Below are 26582 nucleotides of genomic sequence, written 5' to 3'. Positions count from 1 at the left end.
AAAATTAGACGAGGGGCAACCAAAGCAGTTGGCATGAACTTAAAAAAAACTTCTTTCAACTTGACATAAAGTTACATTCAGGTCTATTTCCTCACAAAGCTCAACTAACATGCTGTAAAAAGGTGACAAAAAACTCTCTAAAGGAAAGGTTCACCTGCTCTTTGTTTCATGCTTCCTGCTCCTAATATCTCGGGTAGAGCACTCGCTGAATCTGCCCGTCTGCCTTACTAGAGTCCAGCCACTTTCCACACTGGAAAATGGTTGTGACTGAGTTGGCTGTGTTGGTCACTTCGATACACTCTAAATACCATCCGCAGCTGGAGTTGCTGTTGTCGTGCTCCACTTTGATCCTCAGCAGCTCCCCGAGGTCCAGCATCTCCAGAACAAAGCAGTCCGCCCGCCCGCGTTCAAAAAGGTTGCGGAACTTCTTCCGCAGATGACGTTTCCCTGAGTCACCGTTGACGCCATAGATGGTGATGAAAACGTTAGCGTCTGTGCCAGCCCCTTTGACGTCCCCTGTGATGATGATAAATTCATACTTGACAGGCACCAGGTTGCGGACTTTGCTCTCAAAGCTCTCGATGGACTTGTAGCACTCAAATGTCAGGAACTGGTCCTTCTTGGCTGCTAGAGGAATTTGTGCATCGCAGTGGAAGAAATACCTAAACATGAGGGGACAGCTCGGAGTCATATCAACACCACCAACATGACATTTTATATAGAACCTCTTTCACACATAGTTCCTGGTAAATTACTGGAATAACATTTAGGCATCGCTAGTGGTTTTCGCTATTCACATATGCAGCCACATTCATGAACATTTCCATCTTGTGCCTTTTCACACACGCTATGGTAATGCTGGAGTAGATGGGACATAGGACAGTTCAGCAGATGTCAGTAATGCAACTCAACAGAAGAAGAAGACGACGACGAAGACAAAGACGAAGACCAGGCAAAGCTGGATGTACATGTACATGGTGGAAAGCATCCTTTATTATTTTCAGGTGACAAACTGTTTTTGTCCAGTCCGGTGTTCTTGTTTGTGAGTTAAATAACCTGTGAAAGCATTGGCAAGGCAACTGTATGCAAGTTGCAGATTCAAATACATCATCAATGGAGTATTGTGATTGGTTCATTTGCTCCACATCAAAGCATCTTTTTTGTCAGATGCGCTTAACCCTTTATGTGCTTGTCCCTGCAATGTTACTGCCATAGATATGGTTACTGCGTTCATTCCTAACAGAGTAGTAACATTGAATTTTTCCTGAAATGTTACTGGGTCTTGAGGTGGGAAACTGGTGGTACAGATTTCCCTGAATATATATCCTTTCTCCCATTTGCACATGAACCCATGCAGGAAAGGTTCCTGAACATTTCACGGATAGACTGCACATGTGAAAAGGCCTTAACATAATGTAGGCTGTGTGAAATTGTCACTCACTTGTTTCCCAGCTCCTTCTCTGTCACCACCACCTCCATGATGTGCCAGAAAGCTTCATTCTTCACCTTCTTGCCGTCTTTGGTTATGTGGCCGAGGCAGATGCCAGCAATCTCTCCTACGTGCTTGGATGAAAACTCAAACGTGTCAGTGGCACCGCTGTGGAAGGACAAAAAAGTTTGTGTGTATTGAACAGCAAAAACAAGTAAATTCACTCGTCTGCCAGAGAATTTTTCTTTTGTGAGTCTCATCGGATTCACTCTCCTGAGAACAGAGACTTGGAGAACAGAAAGTGACGCTACAAGATAAAAGAGAGTAAGGAAACAATACGTAAAAGAGATGATATCAGGCCACATAATAGGGTTTTACCATCAACCGAGCCACCTAGATTCTCTTTGAAGACTTACCATACAAACTTATTTTTCCTATTCTCCAGAACAAATTCCTTGGAACGGGCTTTCCTTCCTTCCAACACAATCCAGGCATTTTCAGTGGTGGAGGCATCATCTGTGTAAGCAGTTGTTGTGGCAATTTCATATTCTGTGCAATGCAGAGACAGATATAGTGGCATTATTGTAATTTCACATCTGGCAAATGGTTGTAATTAGCTGAAAGCAGCTATTGTCGTTCATCTTCGACAATTATAGAGCTTGTAATTATGCCCACAGACTTTCATATTTACTAACTGGTTTTGTCACTGAGGTCTATGGAGTCATTGTTGGCACAGGCCAGCTCCCTCATGATCTGCCCGTCGTCTTCATTTTTAGCCAACCAACGGTCACAGGGGAACCTGAAGGTCTGGTCCATGGCCTCATCTTTCACATCAATGTACTCCAGGTGCCAACCTGGACCTGGGCCTGTTAACAACAGAAGTGAGCAATTCCATCATTGTTTTATTGCTTGTGTACACACATGATGTGTGTTGTTCTGTTTCCCCTTTTAAACACTGATGATAAAAAATATTCTGTGTGCATCAGCCTGCAACAAGCTCTCAAATGCAAAGATACATATGTATATCAAACTGGTTGAGCAGCTCCTGTCTACATCTTAATGTTAATCAAACAAAAAGATTAGATTTTGATTTGACATACAAATCCCTTATTCATGTGGAAAAAATGCAGGTAGTTTAAAACATGAGTTCATTTTAATATTGATTGATTCACAATTTAATTTAAATAAAGGAAGTAGATTAAAATTCAATTTGGTCCATGCTAGATTTAATTAAAAACAATCTGACAACAGAAGCATCAAAATTATAATGAGTACATTGTAACCCTGCAATGATTAGTTGATTAATCGATTAACTGCCAACCCTAAAATGAAGTGCCAACTATTTTGATAATTGATTAATTGTTTGCAGTCATTCTGTGAGGAAAAAAAAAAATCAAAATTGTGGACTGTTTAATCAAGAAATTAATCAACAGATTAATCGATAATGAAAATAATTAATGCAATGATTCTCTCTGATATTACAACATTTTGTTTGAGTGGACAAAACCACACAAACAAGCTTAAGATAATTGATCAAAAGTCAAATTGTCACCATCAGTCTGATCATCAAAGTCATTTTAATTCTGCTATTTCAGGAAACAAAAATCCCTCAAAGTAAATCTGCTCTGATACCAGCCCTGTAAACCGCCCTCACCTTTATTATCATGCCAGACTCGGACTTTGGCCAGCACGCCCACACTGAGCATGTCGGGGTATCTGAACACATCTTTCATTTTACGCTCAAACTTGTTCCTGTTGGTGCTCTCCTTCAGAGGCAGTGTCCCAGTATCCCCATACTGCCCGAACACCATCACATACACATTGGCATCGGTGCCGGCACCTGCAGCATCCGAGGCAGTTAAATAATGAAAAGAGAACTTTTGATTAAAGAAAAAATGGATATATCAATCAGTAGTGATATAATTGGTCTATTTAAACACACCTAGAGTTTACAGAAGTAATAGATGCATTTTGTGCCTCATTTATAAGTATGTTTGAATATGTGAAATGCCCAAAGAGGCTGTTTATTGTGCTCTGTTTTAGACGCAAGGGATACAAGAGAAATCTGTGGGATCATGAGATGATAAACAGGGCAGCAAAGCAGAAAAACACGTTTCAGCTATAACATATTATTCTCTTTTTTTCCCTGACTAAATTGATCCTTGAGTGTATCCCTTAGTAGCCGAGGCAGAAACTGTCACATGACTATACTGCAAAAAACTCATGTGACGCACATGTGACATCACTGGTCTGGACTTGGATGATGTAAGTTGTTTTTTCCACCATGTCCTCCTCATCCACTACAGCTGCCAGCTCGCACACTTTGGTCCTCTTTGGCCCTTTGGTCTTGGACAGCCAGTTCTCATAGGTGAACAGATACATGTCCTCTGTGGTCAGGTTGCGCATCAGGATCTGAGAGCATATATTGAGACGATTAATACACAATCATGAAAATACATGTTTAATACTAAATCTACAAGTCTTCTTGGTGAATGTCACTGTTAAAGGGAGAGTTCACCCAAAAATCAAATATACATATTTTCTCTTTTACTTGTAGTGTTATTTATCCATCTAGATTATTTTGGTGTGAGTTGCTGAGTTTTGGAGATGTTGGTCATAGAGATGTCTGCATTCTTTCTAATACAAATGAATTGGATGGTGCTCGGATTGTGGTACTCAAAGCGCCAAAAAAGAACATTTGAAAATCTTTGTTTCCTTCAGTGTGGTGAGATGGTGGGTGGGTGTGGTTCGGTAGAAAGAAAATAGTTTCTACATGAAGCTGCCCACAACAAGGTCTGTGGATTATCTTGTGAAACTGGGTCATGATTTCTGGGAAGACACATCACTGTCGAGATTTTCAAAAGTATTTATTTTGGCATTTTGAGCACCAAGAGTGCAATCCAGTTCCATTGTATTCAAGAGAAGGCAGTCATCTCCATGACCAATATCAAACCAAAATTATCTAGATGGATAAATAGCACTACAGGTCAGAGGAAAAATATGTATTTTTGATTTTTGGGTAAACTGTCCCTTTAAGTCACAGCAGATGATGTGACCAGCATCAGTTATTTTTAGGGCTGAAAGATTTGTGGAAAATATTAAATATATTATATAATTTTTAGGACCAATGTTGTGATTCTTATTTAATTGTCCACTGTGGAGTCCTCTAGTAGTACTTTGGAGCATTTTTTTAATGCGTGTGTCCATGTTGTGTTTGCCTCTTGCATGCACTAGGACGTATATGCACGTTAATGACCCGATACACAGTCCTATCAATCATTTCACACTATTCCACTTATCTACAGGTGGCTGTAATGTGCAGAGAAACAGAGCGATGCACCAGCAAAGGCAGAGAAGGAGACTGAAAACTAGTAAACATTTATGTTAACAATGCAGGATTTAAAGCAATGTAACTGTTGTTGAATACTCTGTTTTATGAGGAAGGTTTGTTTTCAAAAAACTCCACAGGGAACCTTTAAAATGAATTCAACTACAAGCCTGTATTTGTGGCTTAGAATATTTATCTTTTGAAAGCCATTTGAAAGACTTATATTTTCAAATTGCAACAATAGCGATTTTACATAATCACCAATGTTTTAACAAGCTGTAACAATTTAAATTTAAGAGGAAAATTTCACAGTTGATATCGTTGGTGTTTCACTTATTTTTTAGCTTAATTGCCACTGAAAATGGTTTTATCACACTTCATTACATACAGTTTTTGCTAGGTATTACCAAAAGTTGTGACCCCATAGATATTTTCCCTAGTAGCCTTTATGTTACCCTGTCCAGAAACCAGTCGGGACGACTCCCAGTTCCATCAATCCGAACTCTGATCTTCTTCAGAGGAGCAATGTCATCTATCTCCAGACTGAATGTGTCCTCTTGGCCTCTTTCAAACCTACACAGGAGCAATTTATGATTGTAAGATATGTTGTCTTAATAAAAAGTAATCAGTGCAATTCGGGAGTCATCGGACGACTGACCTGTCCTCATTTTTGGGCAGCAGCATTTCCTCTGTGCTCCCATTGGCTCCGAACACCGTCAGGAAAATGTTGGTATCAGTACCTGCATACTGAGTGTCACCTGTGACTACTGTGGCCGAATAAACAACCTACAACATAAATAATACAGATACAGTGCAAATCAATTCAGCTTTTATGTAACACATTAACTGAACATTTTCCAAGATTTCATATTTTCAGTGCTGTGACTCACTTTGCGGATAATGTTGATCGTGCTGGAGTCCAACACATTGAACAGTCTGGCAGTCAGACCATCTCCCCTGTCTTTAGCCAGCCAGCACTTACATGGAAAGATGTACTTGATACCTTTGGTTGGCACGGCAACCGACAGCTCATCCACCAACCAGCAGCTCTCTGGTGTGACACCGTTATGACCGAGCTGAAAAGAGATGGCGAGAGGAGACTGAGAAAGAGGGGGGAAGGTAGAGCTGGGAATTGATATATCATTTGATTTTGTTTGATCTAGGTACCAGAAGGCACTGCTAGAATTAATTATTTCTGAGCTAGAATGACTTTATTCAAATTTTTAACATCAGCGCATCTGAAGAGGCAGCAGAAAGGGAGACAGTTTCACAGATTTAGCAACAGACACAGTCCCAGATTCTCACTTCCACACGCTTGATCTCTCCTACGTCAGTTCCATAACACACAAAATGGTCCATGGTGCCAGCTGTGAAGGATTTCTTTCCCTCTGGTGGGTCCAGCCATAATCGTTCTGTCTCAACTTCACCGGGGCCAATGATTATGACATAGACCCTGGCGGTGGTGCTTGCATCACGGTCAATCCCCGTGGACAAAGTGAAGTGATAAGGGATGACTGTGCAGGAGATGAAAAGGTTAAAGGGTAAACAAGGTCTTTTATTTGATTTCAGCACATTTTAAAATCAAGAGCCATACACTCTATTTAGCTTTTGGATTCAGTCATTCAAACTTGTGCTTTTACTCATGATTTTATGCATGCAGAGCATTTAGATTTTATTTGCCACCTTAAATGACCTTAAATGAATGAATTGTCTTTTCAAGTGGTTTCACATTGTTCCAGTATAACTATAACCAAAATGTTCTTGAACCTTTGCTCTATTTTTTTGTTGAATACAGGTTAGTCCTATTTCTTTGACGGTTCTAAAAATTGTTAAAATGAAAAAAATAGAGAAACATCCCTCCTAGTTTGTAAGTTGTCATTGCTTATTTTGAAGTGGTCCCAAGTCAGAATGGTTTAAAACCACTGCATAAAATGATGTCTAGTTGTCAACAACACTACTACAACAACCACACTCCACCTGAAACAAGAATTGTTTTGTGGCCTTACTTGGACCTTCTTCCACCACTGCCACCTTTTTCTTCTTTTTCTTCTTGTTGGCATTTCTGTCCAACCCCAGTTTGGCCTGAGCAATCTTCTTTGAATTTGGGTCAGTGTGTCTTTCACCCTCATAGCCCTAAACCAGACACATAAAGACAAATAATTGAAACATTTCCTTCTTGTAAGAAATTAAACAAGAAGAATAAAGTTTTATGATAGCTACCATTTATTACCAAAACCCAAATTTAACAAACCTTGACAAAGAAAGTCCTCTCTATGCGTTTGTCTTCTTTCTTCGTCGACAGCCAGCGCTCACACAGGAACATGTACACCTCCTCTGTTTCCACATCCAGCACCTCCACCTGGTCAAGGTACCAGTCGGCTCCCATCATTGAGTTGTCGTGACGGATACATATCTTAAACACTTGGCCCAGGTCCACAGCCTCAATGGTGAACTTGTTCACCTGAAGGGCAGAGACAATATAACACACTGTGATACCATTTAGCCACAAACAGCGTGTGACATCACACCTTCCCTCACATACCGCTCCTCTCTCAAATTTGTTCTTGCTGTTCTCAGATTTGAGGAGTTTTCGCTCTCCAGTGTCTCCCAGGTCTCCGTAGATGGTGAGAAAGATGTTGGCATCAGTTCCTGCTCGGTACATATCACCTGTCCGCACAGACACCTTGTACGTGTGAGCTGTGACGGACAAGATTTATGCGTGTTAATACATAATTCATGACTTCTTCTTCCTATTGAACACTAAAAACCCCAGAGATTTGTTTTACATGAAAAATGTACATTTGAAAATGGTTATAGCCACAATATGCAAAAGGGCTGCATCTAATGATTATCAATGTTGATTAATCTGCTGATTATTTAGTCAACTGAGTAACTGCTCAGTCTGTTCATGTCAAAAAGTTGGGAAAAATGTCCACCACAGTCCTTAGAGTCCAACAGGACGACTTAAAATGTCTGATTTGGTCAGAAACGCAAAGATATTATGTTTAATATCATGTATGAAAAAGAAAAGCGGCAAAGCCTCATTATTCAGAGGCAAAAGAAGGGAATGTTTGGCTTTTAAAAAACATTTTTTTACTAATTATTAGCAAAATAGCTTTCAATTTATTTTCTGTCGATCATCGATTCCATTAATAAACTAATCCTTTTAGATCTATTATGTAACTTAACTTGCCAATTTAAAGACCGGAAAACAAAACAAAACAGTAGTAAAACTATACTAACATAGTGCTGCCCATACTTTAATGAGACCCTTTAGAATTTCGTTGGGCTATCTCAAGTCCAGGATCCACATTGCAATCAGGGTAAACCTACTTTCCAAAGCATCCTCCACCTCTGTTTCAGTCCGCTTCAGCTTCCCATCCCTGAGCAGTTTCTCTGTGATAATATCAGAGGGGACCAGCTCCCTCTCTGTCTCCCCATCATCTTCGGATTTGGCAAGCCAGCACTCACATGGGAAAATGGTTGTCTCTGAACCCTGTCATTATACACAGACAAATCCTCCAACTTGAGCCCAGCAGTGCCTTTGTAACAATGATATAAGTGAGTATATCTGACTCTAAGAGATGTGTGAGCCAAAGGGTGTTAAATTATTCCTCTTGTAATAATTTAATGAGGGCACAGGCAGGAAACTCCTAATGATGCACTTGTCTTCGTAGGTTATCTCAAATGGATTTTTATCACCTTTCCTTTCCTGAGCTGGCGTCTGATCTCCACTCTGTCAAGGTGCCATCCTGGGTTAGTGCCCCTGTTGTCGTGTCCTATCCTGATCTTCTCTATAACATCGCCGACGTCTTCCAACTGGGAGAAGACAACGCACTCTTTAAAGAGCTGCCTATGTTGTCTTAAAGGATTTACAGCCCAAATCCACACACCCACCTCCACAATAAACATGTCCTCAGCTCCCCTCTCAAAGTACAGCCGTCTCTCTCTCTTGTTGACACACAAGTGTTTCTGCTGTGTGCAGACGCCCTTCTGGCCATACAGAACTATGAACACATCGGCGTCCGTTCCAGCGGCAAACACATCACTGGTGAATATCTTTATCTCATAAGGCACGACTAGAAAATCAAAAGGAAAAGGTGACATTTGTTTTTTCACAAGTATGATGGAAGATGTAAAAGGATACGTTCACAATTTTTCAATTTTGCCCACTGTAATCATTCTCCTTGTTCATAAACATGCCCATTTGGGTCCAGGAGACAGACACACAAAACTTTCCTTTTTGATAAAGCTTATAGTTAGGGCTGGCTAGGCTTGACTTGGACTAGCTCCTAGTTATGCTGCTACAGGTCTAAACTATCAGGGGACTTGATCTCCTCTCTCCTCCTCCCCCTCTCCATCTGTATGCATTCATGTACCATTAATGCAAATCACTAACTTGGCTTCTTCCCCAGAGTTTCTGTGTTGCTGGTTTTTTTTTTATCTCACAGGTTCCTATGGATCATGGTTGTGGACTGCCTGGTTATGGATTGTGGGCTTTTGTGGTCAATGACAATTTTATTTTATGTAATTTTTGTATTTAATATGGTTGATTAGACAATGATGAAAATCTGCTGTAGAATACAGAGTTTACTTGAGCAAGAATGAAGGTTAGGAGTGAAGTACATGATGTAAGCAGTGTGTCTCTGTGATGTTGTTGTAGTATTTGTATTTAGACTGCATCAAATATTACCTCATACATTTTTACTGATAATGCTTCCACACTTTCAGCTGAATAAAATTTCTCATTTTCCATAATTTGTTCATAACTATGTTTACTGGTGGATATAAGTACTTATTTCACTGCTGCACACTCACATGGCATGTAGAGCTCTGTCTGTAACTCAGCAGGATAGAGATCCCTCTCTATTTCCCCATCATCCTCTCCTTTGTCCAGCCAGCGGCCGCACGGGAAGCGCAGTCTCTGACCCTGTGAGGGGGCATTAATCTCGACCCAGTCCAAGAACCAACCAGGTGAACCCCCTGAGAAAAGAGTCACATGATATGTCACTTTCTATTGTGCTTACTGCTTATGACTTCAGCCGCCTTGTCTTTGCCCACCTGAGTTGTCGTGGCCGATTCGAAGCTTTTCCAGATCGCCCAAGTCCACCGCCTCCACAGTGAACTCATTGATCATACCCTGCTCGAACTTATTCTTATAGGTCTTACAAGCCTTCAGGTTGATGATTCCTGTGAGTCACATGACAGGTTAACATTCAGACTGGTTATTTACTAGTTATTTATTTGGTTAGTTATCCTACCTGTGTCGTCATTTTCACTAAATAGGACAGCAAAGACGTTTGCATCGGTTCCAGCGTACTTCTTTTCTCCAGTTTTTATTTTTAGAGTATATGTGGTTGACATAGCTGTAAGTTTAATAAAAACAGTCAGTACTTTAATTCTTTTCATCTTCACACTAACACATTGATCCTTCTTTGCTCTCCTCTACACCTGCATGTTTCACCACTCAGATAAATACTTCAACAGGGCTCCCTTTTATCTTTTCCCTCTACTAAGACATGAGCCAGATTTGAAAGTATGTTACATTTCTGCTCAAGCCCCAGAGTGGCAGCAGTCCCCTCCTCGTCCTCATCCTTCCTCATGAAGGCCTCGTCCACAGGAACCAGCTCCCTCGCTATCTGACCATCGTCCTCGTCTACTGCAAGCCAGCGGTTACAAGGGAAATAATACCTGCAGGCCCATGAAACACCTGTGATCAACACTCTATCTAAAAGACGACACGGTTTTTACATTACCATCAGTTTTATAATTAAATGAAATTATCATTTAATCGTTCTGTTTGTTAAGTGAATGACTGAAGCCCATGCAGACAGTTTGTGTAAATGGATTTCACCTACGTTGTATCATCCTTTGTGTCCACTATCTCCACACGATCCAGGTACCATGCTGAGTAAGACTGTGTATTGTCATGACGGATACGTAACTTCTTCAGAGGACCCAAATCGATAGCTGTCACGGTGAAAACATCCTCCTGCAAAATACATCAACCTGAGATGCTACTGTGTTCCAGACAAAAAAGGCATTTTTGGGGGCATTTTGACAGTTTAAAAGAGAAATGTACAATGAGAGAGAAATGCGGTATTATATGCAACATATATCCCCAGTTGTAAACAAACCAGGGATGTTGCACAAATCACATGGTCGTTATCTGAGACTACTAGACCACTGAAACACAGCGCAGACGATGCTTTTCACCACAAGGTCTGGTTGGAGGCCGTTTTAGAGCTTTTGAGGGAGTTTCATGTTTATTTGTTTTATCATTAAAAACTGAACAAACTTTGTCTGCTGAGAAGCATTGTGTGATTACCAAAAGCTACAGAGCAGCTACTGAATGGACAGTTGCTGGCAACAACATCTGTTATTTTTGCCTCTGGCTCCAAACAGTATTGTACATTCAATAAGCAATTGATTTGAATATGAATTTTCTTGCTTACTGTTTTTTGTTGGAAATAAACACTGTATCTGGGGCTGTTTTTGTATGTGAAACAAATCCTTTCACTGAATGACAATAGGCTATTGTTGCTTTTGATCTGAGGGGAAGAAATAAACCTAATTGTCTGTGGACGCGAGTTTTGTGCTCCTACAGAGCCAGGTGTAACGTAGAGATTAATAATTCACGGTTTTGAATTAAGGAATGAGTAAAAGTAGGGCAGGTTCAATGACACAGAGGACTACTCATCGCTCCTATCAGTCACAGCTGGCTTGCCTGCTAGAGAGCTTGTAATCCTACTAGAATACACTCCCACCCACACCTCAGTTCAGGGCTCATGTTGCGTGGAAGTGCCTGTGTCTTTGACTAACTACTGGTTAATTTCCAGCAGGGTAACGTTCCAAGACAGTGGGATTTGTGCAGCCATAAAGAAAAAATGTCTTCATTGAAAAAAATAAAAAAATAAAAATCTAGTCATGTCGGCTCATGGGTATTTTTTGCTCCTTGTTAATGATTGAATGCATTTGTATCTAAGATAACTGAAGTATAAAGTTGATTATCAGTTGGTGTAATATGAATAAAATATCTTAACTAAAAGGGAAGATCCTTCTCAGTATTTCTCCACTTCACCTGTAACAATATGCTTTAAAAAAATCTCATTTAATTGATTCTTTTCTCTTATCTTTAGCTGATTTACAAACTGGTGAACATCTCCGTGCTTAACCTGTTGTACCTGCCCTCGCTCAAATTTGTTGAGGTTGTCAGAGTTCTTGAGATAGCGCTCTCCGGTGTCTCCGTTCTCGCCATAAATATTGATGAAGACGTTGGCGTCGGTCCCAGCACCCATCATGTCACCAGTGAAGACGCTCACTTCATAGGTGTTGACTGTGAGACAATACAAGGGATGAATTACTAACACCTCTTTAACCTGTCCGACTTACATATATATGTCAGCCACACTGTGTCAAGTCAAACCCTGTGTGTCGACTACATCAACACTAAGTACAAGGTAGAAACATGTACCAAAAATATAGAAGATAATAAAACTAAACAAATAAATGACATCTTAATGTGTGTTTACTGTACATGTATACACACACACTTGTGTTAATTATCAAATTCATTCAACATTAATGTAGATTTTGTCTTGCTTCAGCTGTGTTTGTTTAAATGTGCAATATTATGTTTGTGCCTGTGGGGCTCTGTTCATATATCTGTTTCATTTCCATTGTTGGACTGTGTCTTCTCACACAAACCTCATGTGTAGGTTGTTCACAGTTGGAGGATTTTGTTGTGTTGCAGTTTTAGACGGTGGTGGTTTTACATGCCGCATTGTTTGGTTTGTCATTGATTAATATGTCTGGGATGAGTCATGTAAATGGCCAGACAGAGAAAATATTCATTCATATAAATACACAAGATTTTATTTAAAAAAGGCAGTGGCAGCGCTACGAGCATTGAAGAGGATATTCTGCTCAATGGGAAAAACAACAGAATACAGTTGGATACCCCATCTACATAGTTGAAAATGCAAATTAGTTGACTTATTAATTAATTATGTAAGCTCAGTATTAATAATATCCACTATAAAGTAACTAAATGAAAAGCCTTAATTAGTATAAGTTGCTGCATTTTAAACAAGGAGGTGTTCCTTGAATCAAGACTGGATTTTTTGCCTCTTGTTGTTTTTTATTACTGTTTAAACTATATATCCAGATTTTTTCACAATTGATGTAAATGTGATGCAGTGCTTCATGGCATAATTCAAGAATTCAAACTGCAACAATGATTTGAGTTAAAGAGTAAAATTGTGTATGATCTGTCAGCTCCATCACATTCTGCTTGGTATTTGATCTATTATGATGCCATGTAATTATGTTTCAGATGTTTGGAGACATAAATGATTGATTCACCATTCTGCAGGCGCTGTCACTTCCTTTACTGAGATTGTTTGGTGCATTTTTCATTCTGCTGACATCTATTTAGTTATGGGTCTGTATTTCCCAGGGGAGTAAAATCACACCAAACATGCAGTATGAACTCAAATGTTTCCCTTTCTCTGATTCATTTTCTCTGAATAAATGCAACATTACACTCAGTTATATTAGTTTTCTACCTTCCAGCTCCTCTGCATCCTCAGGCAGCAGCTCAACCACCAGCTCATCATCCTCCTCTCCCCGGGCCAGCCAGCGTGAACAGGGGAAATGATAAGTCAGCACCACCTCCCTCATCTCTTCTCCCTCCTCATCTTCATCCTCCTCATCTTTCTTCTTTTTCTTCTTCTTTTTCTTGTCCTCTTTTTTCTTCTCCTTGGGCATCAGGGCCAAGATTAGATGCTTGACGTCAACACTCTCCAGGAACCAGCCAGATCCGACCCCTGAGTTGTTGTGACCGACACGGACCTTGAAGATCTTTCCCACATCTTTGGCCTCTCTCTGGGGAACAGCGGGGAGGAGACGTACAACAAGTGGTGTTAGCTTGATTTTTTAATGCTGTAATATTGAATTATTGCTTTTGGAACCACTAAAATCCAAGTTTTCATACCTTGAATATTTCTGTGGTGTCCCGCTCAAAGTTGTTGGATCTGCTTTCAAGTCTGATGATCTCTGTCTTCCCTTTGTCGCCGTAGATCTGGATGAACACTTTGGCGTTTGTGCCGGCAAACGTCACATCTCCAGTCACTACTGTTATCTCATAGTTAATTACTGAAAAAGACAGAGTAACAAATGTATAGACAGACAAATTATTTTGGTCTGCACACATTAACAGTGTATAATGTATGTGTGTGTGTGTGTGTGTGTGTGTGTGTGTGTGTGTGTGTGTGTGTGTGTGTGTGTGTGTGTGTGTGTGTGTGTGTGTGTGTGTGTGTGTGTGATTGCCACAATTACAGTTTAGAGCAAAGTTTACAAGGTGGTGAACAAAGAGCTTGTTCAAGGAAGTAATAATGAAAGAAAATGAATACAAAAACAACAACACACATTTTCTTTTGAAAAATATGGCTGAAATAGTTTGTCTTGAGGGTTATTTGTTAAATGAGCAGAAAGTAGCAGAATTTTTTTGAAGATTCAGTCAAAGGCAATTACTAGAACTTCCCAATATCAGATATATACAAAGCATATATGTCTTTTTGAGGTGTGTGTGTGTTGTTTACATTGTTCCATGTCCAGGATCTCGCTGGGATAGATCTCCACCTCTGTCTTGCCGTCAGCTTCATGCTTGCAGAGCCAGCGGTGACTGGGGAACATGTAATGCTTTCCAGTGACTGGTACCATGATCTGAACACTGTCCAAGAACCAGCCAGCACGCATGCCTTCATTGGTGTGGCCAATCATCATACGGTTGATCTGGAGTCCAAAAATAAGATAAAGAGAGAAACTCAACTTTGTTTAATACAAGATAATCTTCACATGTTTGCTGAGAAAGTCAGATGGAAACAGGTTTCAAAATAGTCTGTTTTTACTGGACTGAAACATTTACTGTATGTGCTGAATTTTAGGCTGCACCATTTTCATACAATTTCTGAACATTTCCTTTGACTAATTTAGCATCACAGTAGGACTAGGATGAAAATATTCTGATCACTTATTATCCTCGCTTTCAACAAAAATAGACTTATCACCCTTTTCATCTTGGGAACAAATCTGCAGGAAAAAAGCTTTTAATTAACACACAGAGCTTGTGCAAAATGAAAGTCCCATCAAGGCAACTGACTATTTTGCTAATCCTCTGCAGTATAATTGCTTTAGTGTAATTGCATGATATTTATCATGTGGTTAATTCATTATTACCATGAGTTAAACTGCTGGTGCTACTTGCCGTCAAAGCCATATTAATCACAGACACCTGATAATTTTAGACTGCATACTTTTCTCACAGTAAAGTACCATTATCACCAGCTGTCTAACCTGTCCGATATCAAAGGTTTCCACTGTGAAGATGTCAATGCGACCCGTCTCAAAGTAGTTCCCCAGGTTGTTGTCAGAGACCAACAGCATCATCTTACTGGTGTCACCTTTCTCCCCGTAGAGCTTGACAAACACATTGGAGTCCGAACTGCCTCCAGGGATGTCACCTGTCTTCACTTCGATTTGATAGCCAATGTCTGGCACACACACACACACACACACACACACACACACACACACACACACACACACACACACACACACACACACACACACACAAACACACACACACACACACACACACACACACACACACACACACACACACACACACACACACACACACATAGATTTACTGTTTAAGCTTCCGCATTTAGACAGCTTGAAGTGTAGATGGAAAAGTTGAAATAAAATTCAAGTTTCTCAAACTTACTGTAAAGGCGTTGCCCATCTGAGAATGGCAACAACTCTCTAACAATCTGTCCATCATCCTCGTTGCGGTCCAGCCATCTGCACAGCACATGTAATGACGACACTTTAATCGCATGTTTTACATACAAAAACACCCATTGTTATACATATATTCACTTGGACACTGAGATTTAGAACCTCACCTGTTACAGGGGAACTCGACAGAGTTTGCCTCAGCCTGCCCTTCCTCTCTTACAATCACTTTGTCAAGAAACCAGCCGCAGCCTCCACCTTTGCCGTTATGTCCAATCCTCACCCTGCGGACCTGCCCAATGGCTACAGCCTCGACCATAAACTCGTCCAACTGAGAAGACAGACAACAGCAAGAAACATGACTTTAAAGTGCCTGGTTATACTGTGTGTAAAACAGAAGAGTATGTGCTGAAGACTACTTGACATAAAGACATCTTTGTTGAATTAGCAGAAAAATCATATGATTATTTACTGCATGTGTTGGTTGGGACAAAACAAAACATTTTAGGTTGCACCTTAGACTTAGAGAGTAAGAGAGTAGAGGAGAGAGTAATCGCCATTTTTCAGCATTTTTTGACATTTTATAGACCAAACGACTAGGCATGTCGAACCTATTCCATAAAGGGCCGTCTGGCTGCAGGTTTTTGTTCCAACCAATCAAAAGCCGAGTCAAGCCTGGTGTGCTCCTGCTTGGTTGGAATGAAAACCTGCAGCCACATGGCCCTTTATGGAATAGGTTCGACAACTGATACATCGACAAATACATTTAGAGATTCATTGACAATGAAAATAATCATTAGTTGCATCCCCAGTACATATTAATCTGTAAAATATTTTGAAATTGAAAGGAGCAACAACCTAGAACCTGATGACTGAGATGAGGAAGTTTTCTGTTTCTAACACTGATCTGTTAAATGTACCCACGTTTCCTTTCTCAAACTTGTTGACGTTGTTTTTGCAGTTGACCAGCTCTCGGTCTCCGGTGTCCCCTAAGTCTCCAATCAGGTTGAGAAAAACGGACGCATCTGTGCCGCTGCCACCCATAGAACCAGTGCAAACGGTCACTCTGTACTTTATCACTGCAGAACAGAATAACATTACACATTCAACTTTTACATTTTTCTTTATATTAAATGAACATGTATATAAATTTGTACATACAAGGCAGCGGCTCAGCGATTAGTTCTCCGTTGGCAGGTAACTCCCTAACAACCTCATTGTCGTCTTCATTTGTGTCCAGCCAACGCTCACAGGGAAATGCATACTTCTCCTTTGTTAATGTTTTCATCAGAGTTGCCTGAGTGGAGAAAGGAAATGCTGCAGAACTTTGATTTGAGATGTTAATGGATGCCATGCTGAAGTCCTTTAATATCCTCTGAACTGTCTTTCTTTACTTTAGGATAAGTAAAACACTTAGTTTGCCCTATAGGCCAAATTTATTTAAAACATGATATATCTGCTGGTTCAAATATTTAAACTTGAGATACTCTTTTATTTAATATCTGTTCTGTTATTTAATATCCTCAAGCGTAATCCTTAGCAATCAATCCTTATTAACTAGCACATGTAGAATTTATAATATCTACATAGAAAGTAAAAAACTATCACTGAACACTGGCAAGCATGATAGATTTTAATTTGCACTCTTATTAGACATTTGGGATTTCCTCACCTCACTAAGATGCCATCCTGCAAAAGGATTTCTCTTCTCATGCCAGATACGGAGTTTGGTCAGTTTTCCCAAATTAGGCAGCTCAACCTGGAAGATCCCAACAGGTTAAAAAACAGACAGTTTAAAACATTGATCTGATATTCATGGCTACTTACCATGAACCTGTCCACCTGTCCCTGTTCAAAATTATCTGTTTTGTTGTCAAGTTTGATCTCATCCGACTTGCCCTTCTGTCCGTACACCTGGAAGAAGATAACTGCGTCGGTTCCTGCGCTGGGCAGATCTGACGTCCAGATCCACAAGGACCAGGGGTGCTCTGAAGGAGAAACAAAGATCTGTTGTTTGGTTGATTATGTCCTGGATCAGATTATCAGTCTCCCACTACCTTCAACATTTGTTACTGTGACTGAGATGTAAATATAGCTTCTCTCTTGCCCTTGTTAACAAATTTGTGGGCAGCAGTAGATTTGAGCTGCCTTGTATGAATTCTTGGACTGGCTTTGAAAATGTAGGCCGAGATGGAGTATGAGTTGTGAATACATATATACAACTCGCACAACACTTCAATGGAGATGATTAGTTTTACTTGCCTAAACATCTTCTCTAAACAAATTAAGTCTAAACCATACATTTCTAGAGATTTGTGGAGCTTTACAAATGTGAAAAGGTGCAGAAGAGGAACCATGCTTGTTCAAATTTGTGTGGACAAAATTTAAAGACAAAGAAAACACAAATTATATACATTTATACATTTGAAAACCAGAGGAAAACCCATATTGTTCATAATAACTGGACTGACTATACAAAAACACATTGTAGAGAGACGTTTGTGTAAAGAGTGATTAGAAAGACTTTGATTGATGTAGTATCTATTTTGATAGTTCTAATTCATATTTTTTGGCAAATAAGAGATTTAATGCCACTCCACACTCAGCCATTATTAGTAACGTTCAGCTTACTTTTCTGTCTCTTCTGCCTGAGTGAGACCATCTCATAGAGCTCTCTCTCTATCAGCCCATCTCCCTCTTTCTCATCCAGCCATTTACTACACGGGAAGGTCTGCTCAATTCCTGTGAACGGACAGTACACCACCACCTGCAAAAACAACCATGCAGCATTCAGTTGAATCGGATCACAGTAAATCACCATATTATCATGTGTGCATATGTATGTGCATGTGTGTTATACCTTCTCGCAGTACCACCCAGCACTGACTCCTCCATTGTCATGTCCAATAGTCACTCTGCTGAGCGGGCTGAGGAGCGCAGCGATTTCAACATTAAAGATGTCTGTGAGGCCCCGCTCGAACTGTCCTCCTTCCAGAAACACCTGGTTCAAATATTTTTTGGTAAGGTTGAGAGAAACAATGGTACATTTGGATCCACCTGCTCCGATCCACATGATATATGTATTCCTTCATATATTCTGTTTCAAGTTAAAACTACAACTGAAGTTGTGTACAATATCTTCGTGTTACCTTTCCACAGTTTTTTATGCCTTTTGAGCCATGCATCACGATGTGGATTTTGGAGTTGGTCCCAGCACCTCGAATGTTCCCTGTCACAATCTGGACGTTGTACACAATACCTGGTGGGTACAGTTACATGTCAGGCTATCAGAGTCTCTGCCAGCAGGTCACTGTTGTTCACAGCACCTATGCTCCCCAGGGAGCTGGACCAGATCAAGTAGATCAAAACATTGATAGTCTGACCTGAGAATTAATGATCACACAGCGGGACTCAAGGAAGAAAACACATTTATCTTTTTAGACTGAATAAGCAAGCATGACACAACAAATTATCTGTTCCTTGGCAACAGAAAATGTATTTGCTTTCTGGATTACTTTTCAGACCAGGCAAGCAGAAAATTATTTCCACTGCCAGAATTCAAATTGAATCAAATAATGTGGAAGAAACAGACTGTCTAGTTGTTGTTTTTTTGGAAAACAATGGAAGAAATTTTTCCTTTTGAGAAATGATTATATGTGTTTTCCAAGCTCATAAACAAATGTTTTTGTTCACCCTCACCTGTGGGCTGGCTCCCTCCCACCAAAATGTCCCTCTGTATTTTTCCATCATCCTCATCAATGGCAAACCAACGACTGATTGGAAATTCATACACAGTTTTATTTCCCAGATCATCCACGATCACCTGCACACACAGAAACAAAACAAGAGAACAAATTGTAATCAGCCATCATGTGATGGACATCTATTGTGCCAAAACTTATAAAAAGCTACAGTAAAACAATTTCCCCTGAGTTGCGGAGGTGGTCAGTATGATGGGTCACAGTGGATGATTATCTGCACATTTTGATTCAACTGCCTAACTTTTTTATGAGTCTGTTTATCCTGAAATTGAATGTATAATTCCATATTTACAGTTAATGAATTTATGAACCATATAAACTAATTTAAACTTTGCCAGCTCTTATGTTTGTTATTTTGCGTCAAAATTAAATATGAGAGATTTAAATAAAAACCTTGATCATATAAGCTTCAGCAACAACAAAATACAACAAGCAAACCAAAGCCAAAACAAGACAATATTTACCCCCAAATGATTACATATACATATGAACATATGCATATATATATACATATATATACATGTAGACACATATGCATAATGTATCATCATCAAAATTCATTGCTGATCACATTTGTATGAACTTCCCAACAAAGTACATGTTAACTGCTAATGCAATATGATTCATTAGTGTTGTCATTGCTGTTCTTTGGTGTCAGTCAGCACTACAGTCACCAGCAAATCCTCCAACTCATCTGTCTGTTTCCTGTAAGACAATCCCTTGGTGGGGCATGGTTTCCTTTACACACAGGGTAGGAAATCGACACGTATGTCTGTGTGCATTCTCTGAATTAACTAATCTCGCAGTTGTGCACAACTCAGGTGTGTGTTAGAGGAGCAGATGAGGTCTCAGATGAGAGGACTGAGAGGAAATAAGGGGATCATATGTCTTAAGTACCTCTGCACAGGCAGAAGTAGGCAGAATGACAGAGTTTTGTTAGAAGATAAGAGACGATAAAAAAACCTTAAGTTATACATGATGCATGAAGCAACGACTGTCCTGTAAATATCGGTCTTGGGAATTGATAAAATGGGAATAGTTTTGAGCCTAAAACTCATAGCTTCATTAAGAAATGTTGCCTTGTTGACGATGTGTGTTCAATTTGACCTTATCCACAAACCAGCCTGCTGAGGAGCCTTTGTTATTGTGGCCGATGGTGATCTTCCTCACTTTGCCCAAGTTTGGTGCTTCAATAGTGAATTTGTCTTCGATGCCTTTTTCGAAATTATTTTTGTTGTTGTCAAGTCGCCTTTCCCCTAAAATAAGAAAACAATTAGTATATCATATGGGATAGTCTTGATCTACCTTCAGGTGGAAACCTATCTTCTTACCTGTGTCTCCAAACTCCCCAAAGATATTGATGAAAACATCGGCATCTGTTCCACTGCCTTTTACATCAGCAGTAAAAACACTCACCACATATTTATTATCTGGAAAATTAAGACAACATTTTTTAAAAACCACACATTTTAAAGCACAAAACATAAGTAGAAAGTACAATATTTCCAATTATAATAGGCCTATTGTAAAAATGTAAAATTAAAATGAAATGTAAAAGTAAATGTTACTTTCCACCACTTACAACCACTGTAAAAATGATGAGAAAAACTGATATTCACTGCTCTGGCCAACTCACTTAATTAATCACTAAAAAAATGCAACACATATTAACTTCAGGGGTTTGTACAGCATAATCACTTATATAATCTCATATCAGTGTTACATACATTTGGGCATTTCCGTGGGGTCCATGCTGCCCATCAGGTCCCTGCAATAAAGGCCGTCTCCCTCCACTTTACTGAACCAGTTGGTACAAGCAAAGTAAAACCTCAGGTGAGGCCTGATCACATCCGTCACCACCACTCTGTCCAGGAACCAGCTGGGGTTCAGACCAGTGTTGTCATGCTCGATCCTGAAACAACAGATGAAAGATAAACTAATCTCATTCTTCTTGAAAACAAGTGCAGGGTAGACAGCCAAGACTGGATTAGTACCCCCAGGGGCCCCTGGGCAGTGAAGCTCATGCTCATTCCACTAGCAGTATTTTTCCCACACACTTGTTGATACAAATTAACCACAGTGCAATGTGGCATGCTAACTAATCATCACCTTCCCAGCTGTTAAATTTACAAATAAAACGATTAATCACGAGACTTATTTTATTTTCGATTGGATAACACTGCTGTTGGGTAGGGTTTGGACATACTACTGTAGGTTTCAGACAGCGATAATAACAACCAACAGCAAAAGAATGGGTCAAGCCTTGTGCCACATTTTTTTTGAGCTTGACAAAAAAAGTGCACTTTAAAAAAAAAAAATCCCCCATCATAGAGGGCCCCTTTTTGCTCAAAGGCCGCTGGGCATTTGACCAGTTTGCCCATATGGTAGATCCGGCCATGGAGGCAGCACAACCTGAGCACAAAATCCTGCCTTAATGATTCTTATCTGGTCTGAAATCTGGTCAAGATCAAACTAAAACCTAGTTATAATAATGAATCTCACCCACCGTATCTTTTTCAAAGATCCAACATTGTGAGTTCTAATCCTGAACACATCAGTTTTGGCTCTCTCAAATGCAGTACGACTCCTGACATAACAAAAGAGTAAACAGTTGAAAGCGAGACAAAATTAACAATGCTCTGAAACATCTGCAGACATGAATTTCATTATCTTTAACAACACTAAATTCACAAAAAAATCCAACAAACAAGAGAGAATAAAGTAAACACAAAAACTATTCTACATTCACAACCAGTTCAAAACAAAACTTAAAATCTTATAAACATCTGATAACATCATGGAGAAAATTGTGCCATGCATGCAAACAGTTTGCAAATTCAACTCCAAAATCACATCAGACATTTCATCATCACTCACTGCATCAATAAATAAATACCTCTTCTCTGTGCTGTTAAAGTGGAGAAAAGGATAAAGTTTTAGTTCAAGCATTCAATCACATATGGAGTCTTACTCAGGTCATAACTGAGGCATGTGAATACTGCAATTTAATCAATGTACTATACAATGAGTACAGGCGATGATGTCATCTTTTAAGAAGAAACTCACTTGCTCGCCAGATGGACTTTGGGAGTGATGCCATATTCTCCGAACAGACTGACAAACACGTTGGCATCAGTGCCCGCTCCTCTCTCATCACCAGTGATGGTTACCACTTCATAAACTGCAGGGTTGAATGACATAATAAAATGAGAGTGTGTGTCAGGAAGGAGGGACATTGTATGGTTACTGTGTAGAAGAGTGTGTAGAGACAGCAGTGAGGTGCAGTAGTAGACAGATATAGTTAAGATATAATTTGTGTGTGTTTTTGTACTTCTATCACTTTGAGAATTAGTTAGATTTCTTCAGAAATCTTCAGAAAGAGGTTTTTTTTTGGCACAGCAAATGATTTTATCTCCTAAATGCATTTATTTTTTGTATTAAAGGCACTGCACATCCACACAGGTGTTTTCATGTCTTCCTTCTGTTTAGACATCCACTCAGGTTAAAGTCCTCCAATCAAAAATGTGTTTTCTTCTTATTCCTTCAGTTGCAGGTTTAGATTCACCTTCACTCTGCCCGCCTTAAATCTGAGTTTAACGCCTGTACCTATGATTATTATTTGTGACATTACTACTACTTTGGAGCCAATCGTGGTCCAGTATGCAGCTTTAGCAAGTGTGATGTGGAAACTTGAAGCCTCCAGAGAAAATGGAGATATCTTGTATCCAGCTGTAAAATTACAGTATATTTGCATATTCATAGAGCCTGGATTTTTCAGTTAAGGAAAAGGAGGATATGTCATTTCAAGGAGTCAGAGTCGACACTGTAGAACTAGGCATCCGGCTGAGGAAGATTACTCTGCGTATAATAATGTGGTTAAAAATAGTAGTGATTTAATGGACAAAATGGGTTTATCAACTGATGTGTCGACTCAGCGACTTTTAGACGGCAGACCTAGAAAAAACACATCAGACAAGAAGATATTTTTCATGTCTTATAACATGAACCATAAAGGCCTAGTTGAAGTCTAAATTTGTTGCACTCTAACATAACTGTTTTGAGGTTTTAAGGAGGATAGTATGTATGTATGTATGTATGTATGTATGTATGTATGTATGTATGTATGTATGTATGTATGTATGTATGTATGTATGTATGTATGTATGTATGTATGTATGTATGTATGTATGTATGTATGTATGTATGTATGTATGTATGTATGTATGTATGTATGTATGTATGTATGTAACAGAAGAGTCACAGAGAGATCAGTCTTTACACCCACACAACCCTAACAAAAAGGTCTAATAATGCAACATAAGTGAAAACACCTGCATGGGGTGTGAGTGTGTAGGAAATTTAAATTAAGATTATTTAATAAAAAATGTTGATTCTTAAGGATGTTCTATATAGGTTGAGCATTTTGTGAAGGTTATTAATTAATTATCAATGTCAAAAGACATATTATATTTAAAAAATAATTTCTCTCAATTTGAACGTTCAAATCGACAGTAATAAATAAATAAATAAATAAAAAGCTACTCAAATATTTTTTTTCTAGCTTTCATGGCAAAAACAATGAATTTCTTAATCCACCATTAAACTCTTAATACCCTGCTTCTGTCTCCAAGTGAAAGACTAAAGGCGTTTTTGAAAAGCTAATGCAATATGTTCATCCATTATTAACTCTTTTATTGAATTTTGATGAGGTCTGGCATTAATTAAGGAGACATTTTTGGGAGGATTTATGGATATATTTCAAATTAGTACAACAGGGTTAATTGCCTTTATCACACTTGTCATGAAGGATTTCTGAAAGGGGGCTGAAATCTGGAGACTAATTGAGGGTTGGTGTCTATGAGTGAGATAATATGTGTGTGTTGATCAGAGTAATAATCACAGTATGGCTTCACATTTGGATGTTTTACATTTAACAGTAAGAGCAAAAAAGGAACCTAAAGGACCCCCCCCCCCCTCTGTACAGATTAGTGAGTGACAGGTGTCATATAGCTGTAGGCAGAAGATAACATACTGAAGATACGTATACTATGTAGTATCACTTCACTCAGTGTAATGTTACCAGGACCATCATACTAAAGCTCAAGGCTCCTGCAGCCACTCACAATCCAATAATTGCAATCTGGATCCACTTCTCTTCTGGGTCTCAGATGTCTTTCCTTGAACAGGACATGAAGCATTTTTAATCCAGCTCAGTTTAAAGAGAAATGGAAAGTTTGAAGTTACCTTTCTTTTTGTGATACTCGTCTTCGTAGTTCTCCACCTTTTCTGGCTCGTAGGTTCGGAGCTCATTCTCGTAGATATCCACGTAATTTTCAACCTTTTTCTTTTTGCCTTTTGTCTTCTTGGTGTCTTCATCGCTGTCGGTCCTTTTTTTCTTCTTGTCTTTCTTTTTCTTTTTTCCTTCCTCTTCATCTCCAGCTGTCTGTTCTTTCTCTTTCTCTGAGTCCTTTTTGGATTTTTTGTCCTTTGATCCCATTTTCTCTTTCACTGAGGACTTGTTTTTTCCTTTCTTAGTGGTCTCAATCACATCAGGGAGTTTCCCCCCTCTCTTTTTACTTTTGGAGTCATTGTTGTTATCCTCTTCCTGTGATGCACTGCTCAACTCATCGCCACTTTCGTCTTTGGCTTTCTTCTTCTTCTTGACCCTTTCTTTAATTTTCCCTATTTTCTTGCTGCTTTTCACATCAGGCCCCGATGTGTCAGAGTTGTATCCTTCTTCATCGCTGTCTTTACACGTCTTCAATCTTCCAGCATCCTCTGACTCACTCACCTGCTTACTTTTCTTCTTGGGCTTTGCTCCCTGATCCTCCAAGTCCTCATCATGCACATCTTTGGTTTCCTCCTCCGCTCTCAGTCTTGTTTTTTTCTTTTTTGTGGGCATCTTTAATTTATGTACAACCTCGTAACTGTAACTGATTCCTGCGTGTTCCGGTGAAACTTGATTAAACTGACCCGACTGTAAAAGGAGTGACCTGCTGGCAGGACAAGTCCGGCTCAGAGCTCACAGACTGTTGTTTGGCAGGCCGCAGGGGAAGACCTTCTCTCTGCAGGTGATCCCCATCGACGACAGCAGCAGATGCTCTGACCTCATTAAAAATGACAATCAGCTTGTTGTCACCTGGCCAAAAAGAGTAGACCCTCCCTGGGAACAAAGAGCTGCCAGAATATTCCAGAGTAATATTACAGTAATCCCACTTAGAGTGAAACTGCAAGAAATGACTACAAAGTGATACAGGCCAACAGATAAAGAGTGACATTATATGACACTTCTTTATGTGGCTGAGTGAGGAATGAACATTAAATGAAAAAACACATAAAGCAGGCCTGAGGCTAAGCAGCTGTTTAGAGGCATGTAGTCAACAGATTGCCTACAAATGTATTTTATAATACACATTATCTCAAATGTTTCCATTATCCAGTTTTTCAACAATTCAAGCACTGATTATTTTATTAATTGTTATTTGCACTATTGGATTGGTTGGATCATTACACTAAAAATAAACCCACTTCCACATGTCCTTGATGCTATCTACTTTAAATGAAGGACTTTATGATACTTTTTTTATATGCATGGGTAATAATGAGAAAAAACATATAAACATAGCTGGCCAGGGTCTAAGCAGCTGCACTGACCCCATGTGGAGGCTAATATTCAAGCAAACCAAGTACTAATGTAAAATCTCTTTTTTCACCTTTTCCCCCTCCCTTTTTTGTCATAATTTACAAATGTGTGTGTTGTGTAGTAAAAAGTACCATAAATCCCTCTAAAATGTACAGCAGTAAAACTATAAAGTAACACAAAATGGAAATATTTAAGTAAAGTACTAGCACCTCAAATGTGTCCTTAAGTATCAATCATTTACTTTCTACCACTGACAGTTAGTATGAAGACCTCCTTCAAACTGTCAACTATAATAAAATAGATGATTGTAGATTATACAAAATTGTCAAAATCAGCACAAAGGGAGACAGCATATAGTCACAAATGTTAAATCAAAGTCATCTGAGCTGCATATCAACTGTAAACACAGACTGCAAAGGAGAATAACTGTGTAACATCTCTGCAGGTTTATTTTTCTGTGTGTAGTTTTCATTGCGTCCAGCAGAGGGAGACCCCTTCATTTATATCTGAATTCATGGCATCATCATCATTGTTCACACCATTTCATTCCTCTGCAGAGGATAAGCGTTGGTTGCATCATTCAGATTTTTTACAACAGTCTTATCAAAAGACTCACAGCTG

At 39.3% G+C, this 26582-nt stretch overlaps 1 protein-coding gene across 1 annotated transcript; it reads right to left on the bottom strand.

Annotated features, from left to right (window-relative positions):
• Positions 1-181: 181 nt before the first annotated feature.
• On the bottom strand, positions 182-25220 carry loxhd1b (lipoxygenase homology PLAT domains 1b). The gene is made up of 44 exons (XM_062417873.1): positions 24828-25220; positions 24563-24629; positions 22385-22499; positions 21825-21905; positions 21046-21230; positions 20650-20748; positions 20426-20574; positions 19257-19380; positions 18707-18816; positions 18418-18558; positions 18189-18324; positions 17385-17545; positions 17230-17316; positions 16719-16854; positions 16482-16636; positions 15728-15888; positions 15547-15623; positions 15114-15310; positions 14360-14552; positions 13753-13913; positions 13533-13643; positions 13325-13448; positions 11942-12093; positions 10616-10749; positions 10303-10448; positions 10019-10123; positions 9819-9947; positions 9576-9740; positions 8655-8836; positions 8460-8576; positions 8091-8253; positions 7300-7454; positions 7009-7218; positions 6764-6890; positions 6063-6271; positions 5648-5833; positions 5416-5543; positions 5213-5330; positions 3664-3841; positions 3084-3269; positions 2125-2295; positions 1846-1978; positions 1442-1597; positions 182-662 (listed from the first exon to the last, which is right to left on the bottom strand). Exons 1-44 carry the CDS (start codon positions 25218-25220, stop codon positions 182-184), a joined length of 6894 nt encoding a protein of 2297 aa, XP_062273857.1.
• Between the last annotated feature and the right edge of the window lie 1362 nt (positions 25221-26582).

The sequence above is a fragment of the Scomber scombrus genome, chromosome 4 (assembly GCF_963691925.1).
Source record: "Scomber scombrus chromosome 4, fScoSco1.1, whole genome shotgun sequence".
NCBI lineage: Eukaryota > Metazoa > Chordata > Actinopteri > Scombriformes > Scombridae > Scomber > Scomber scombrus.
This window is presented reverse-complemented; position numbering and strand designations above follow the sequence as displayed.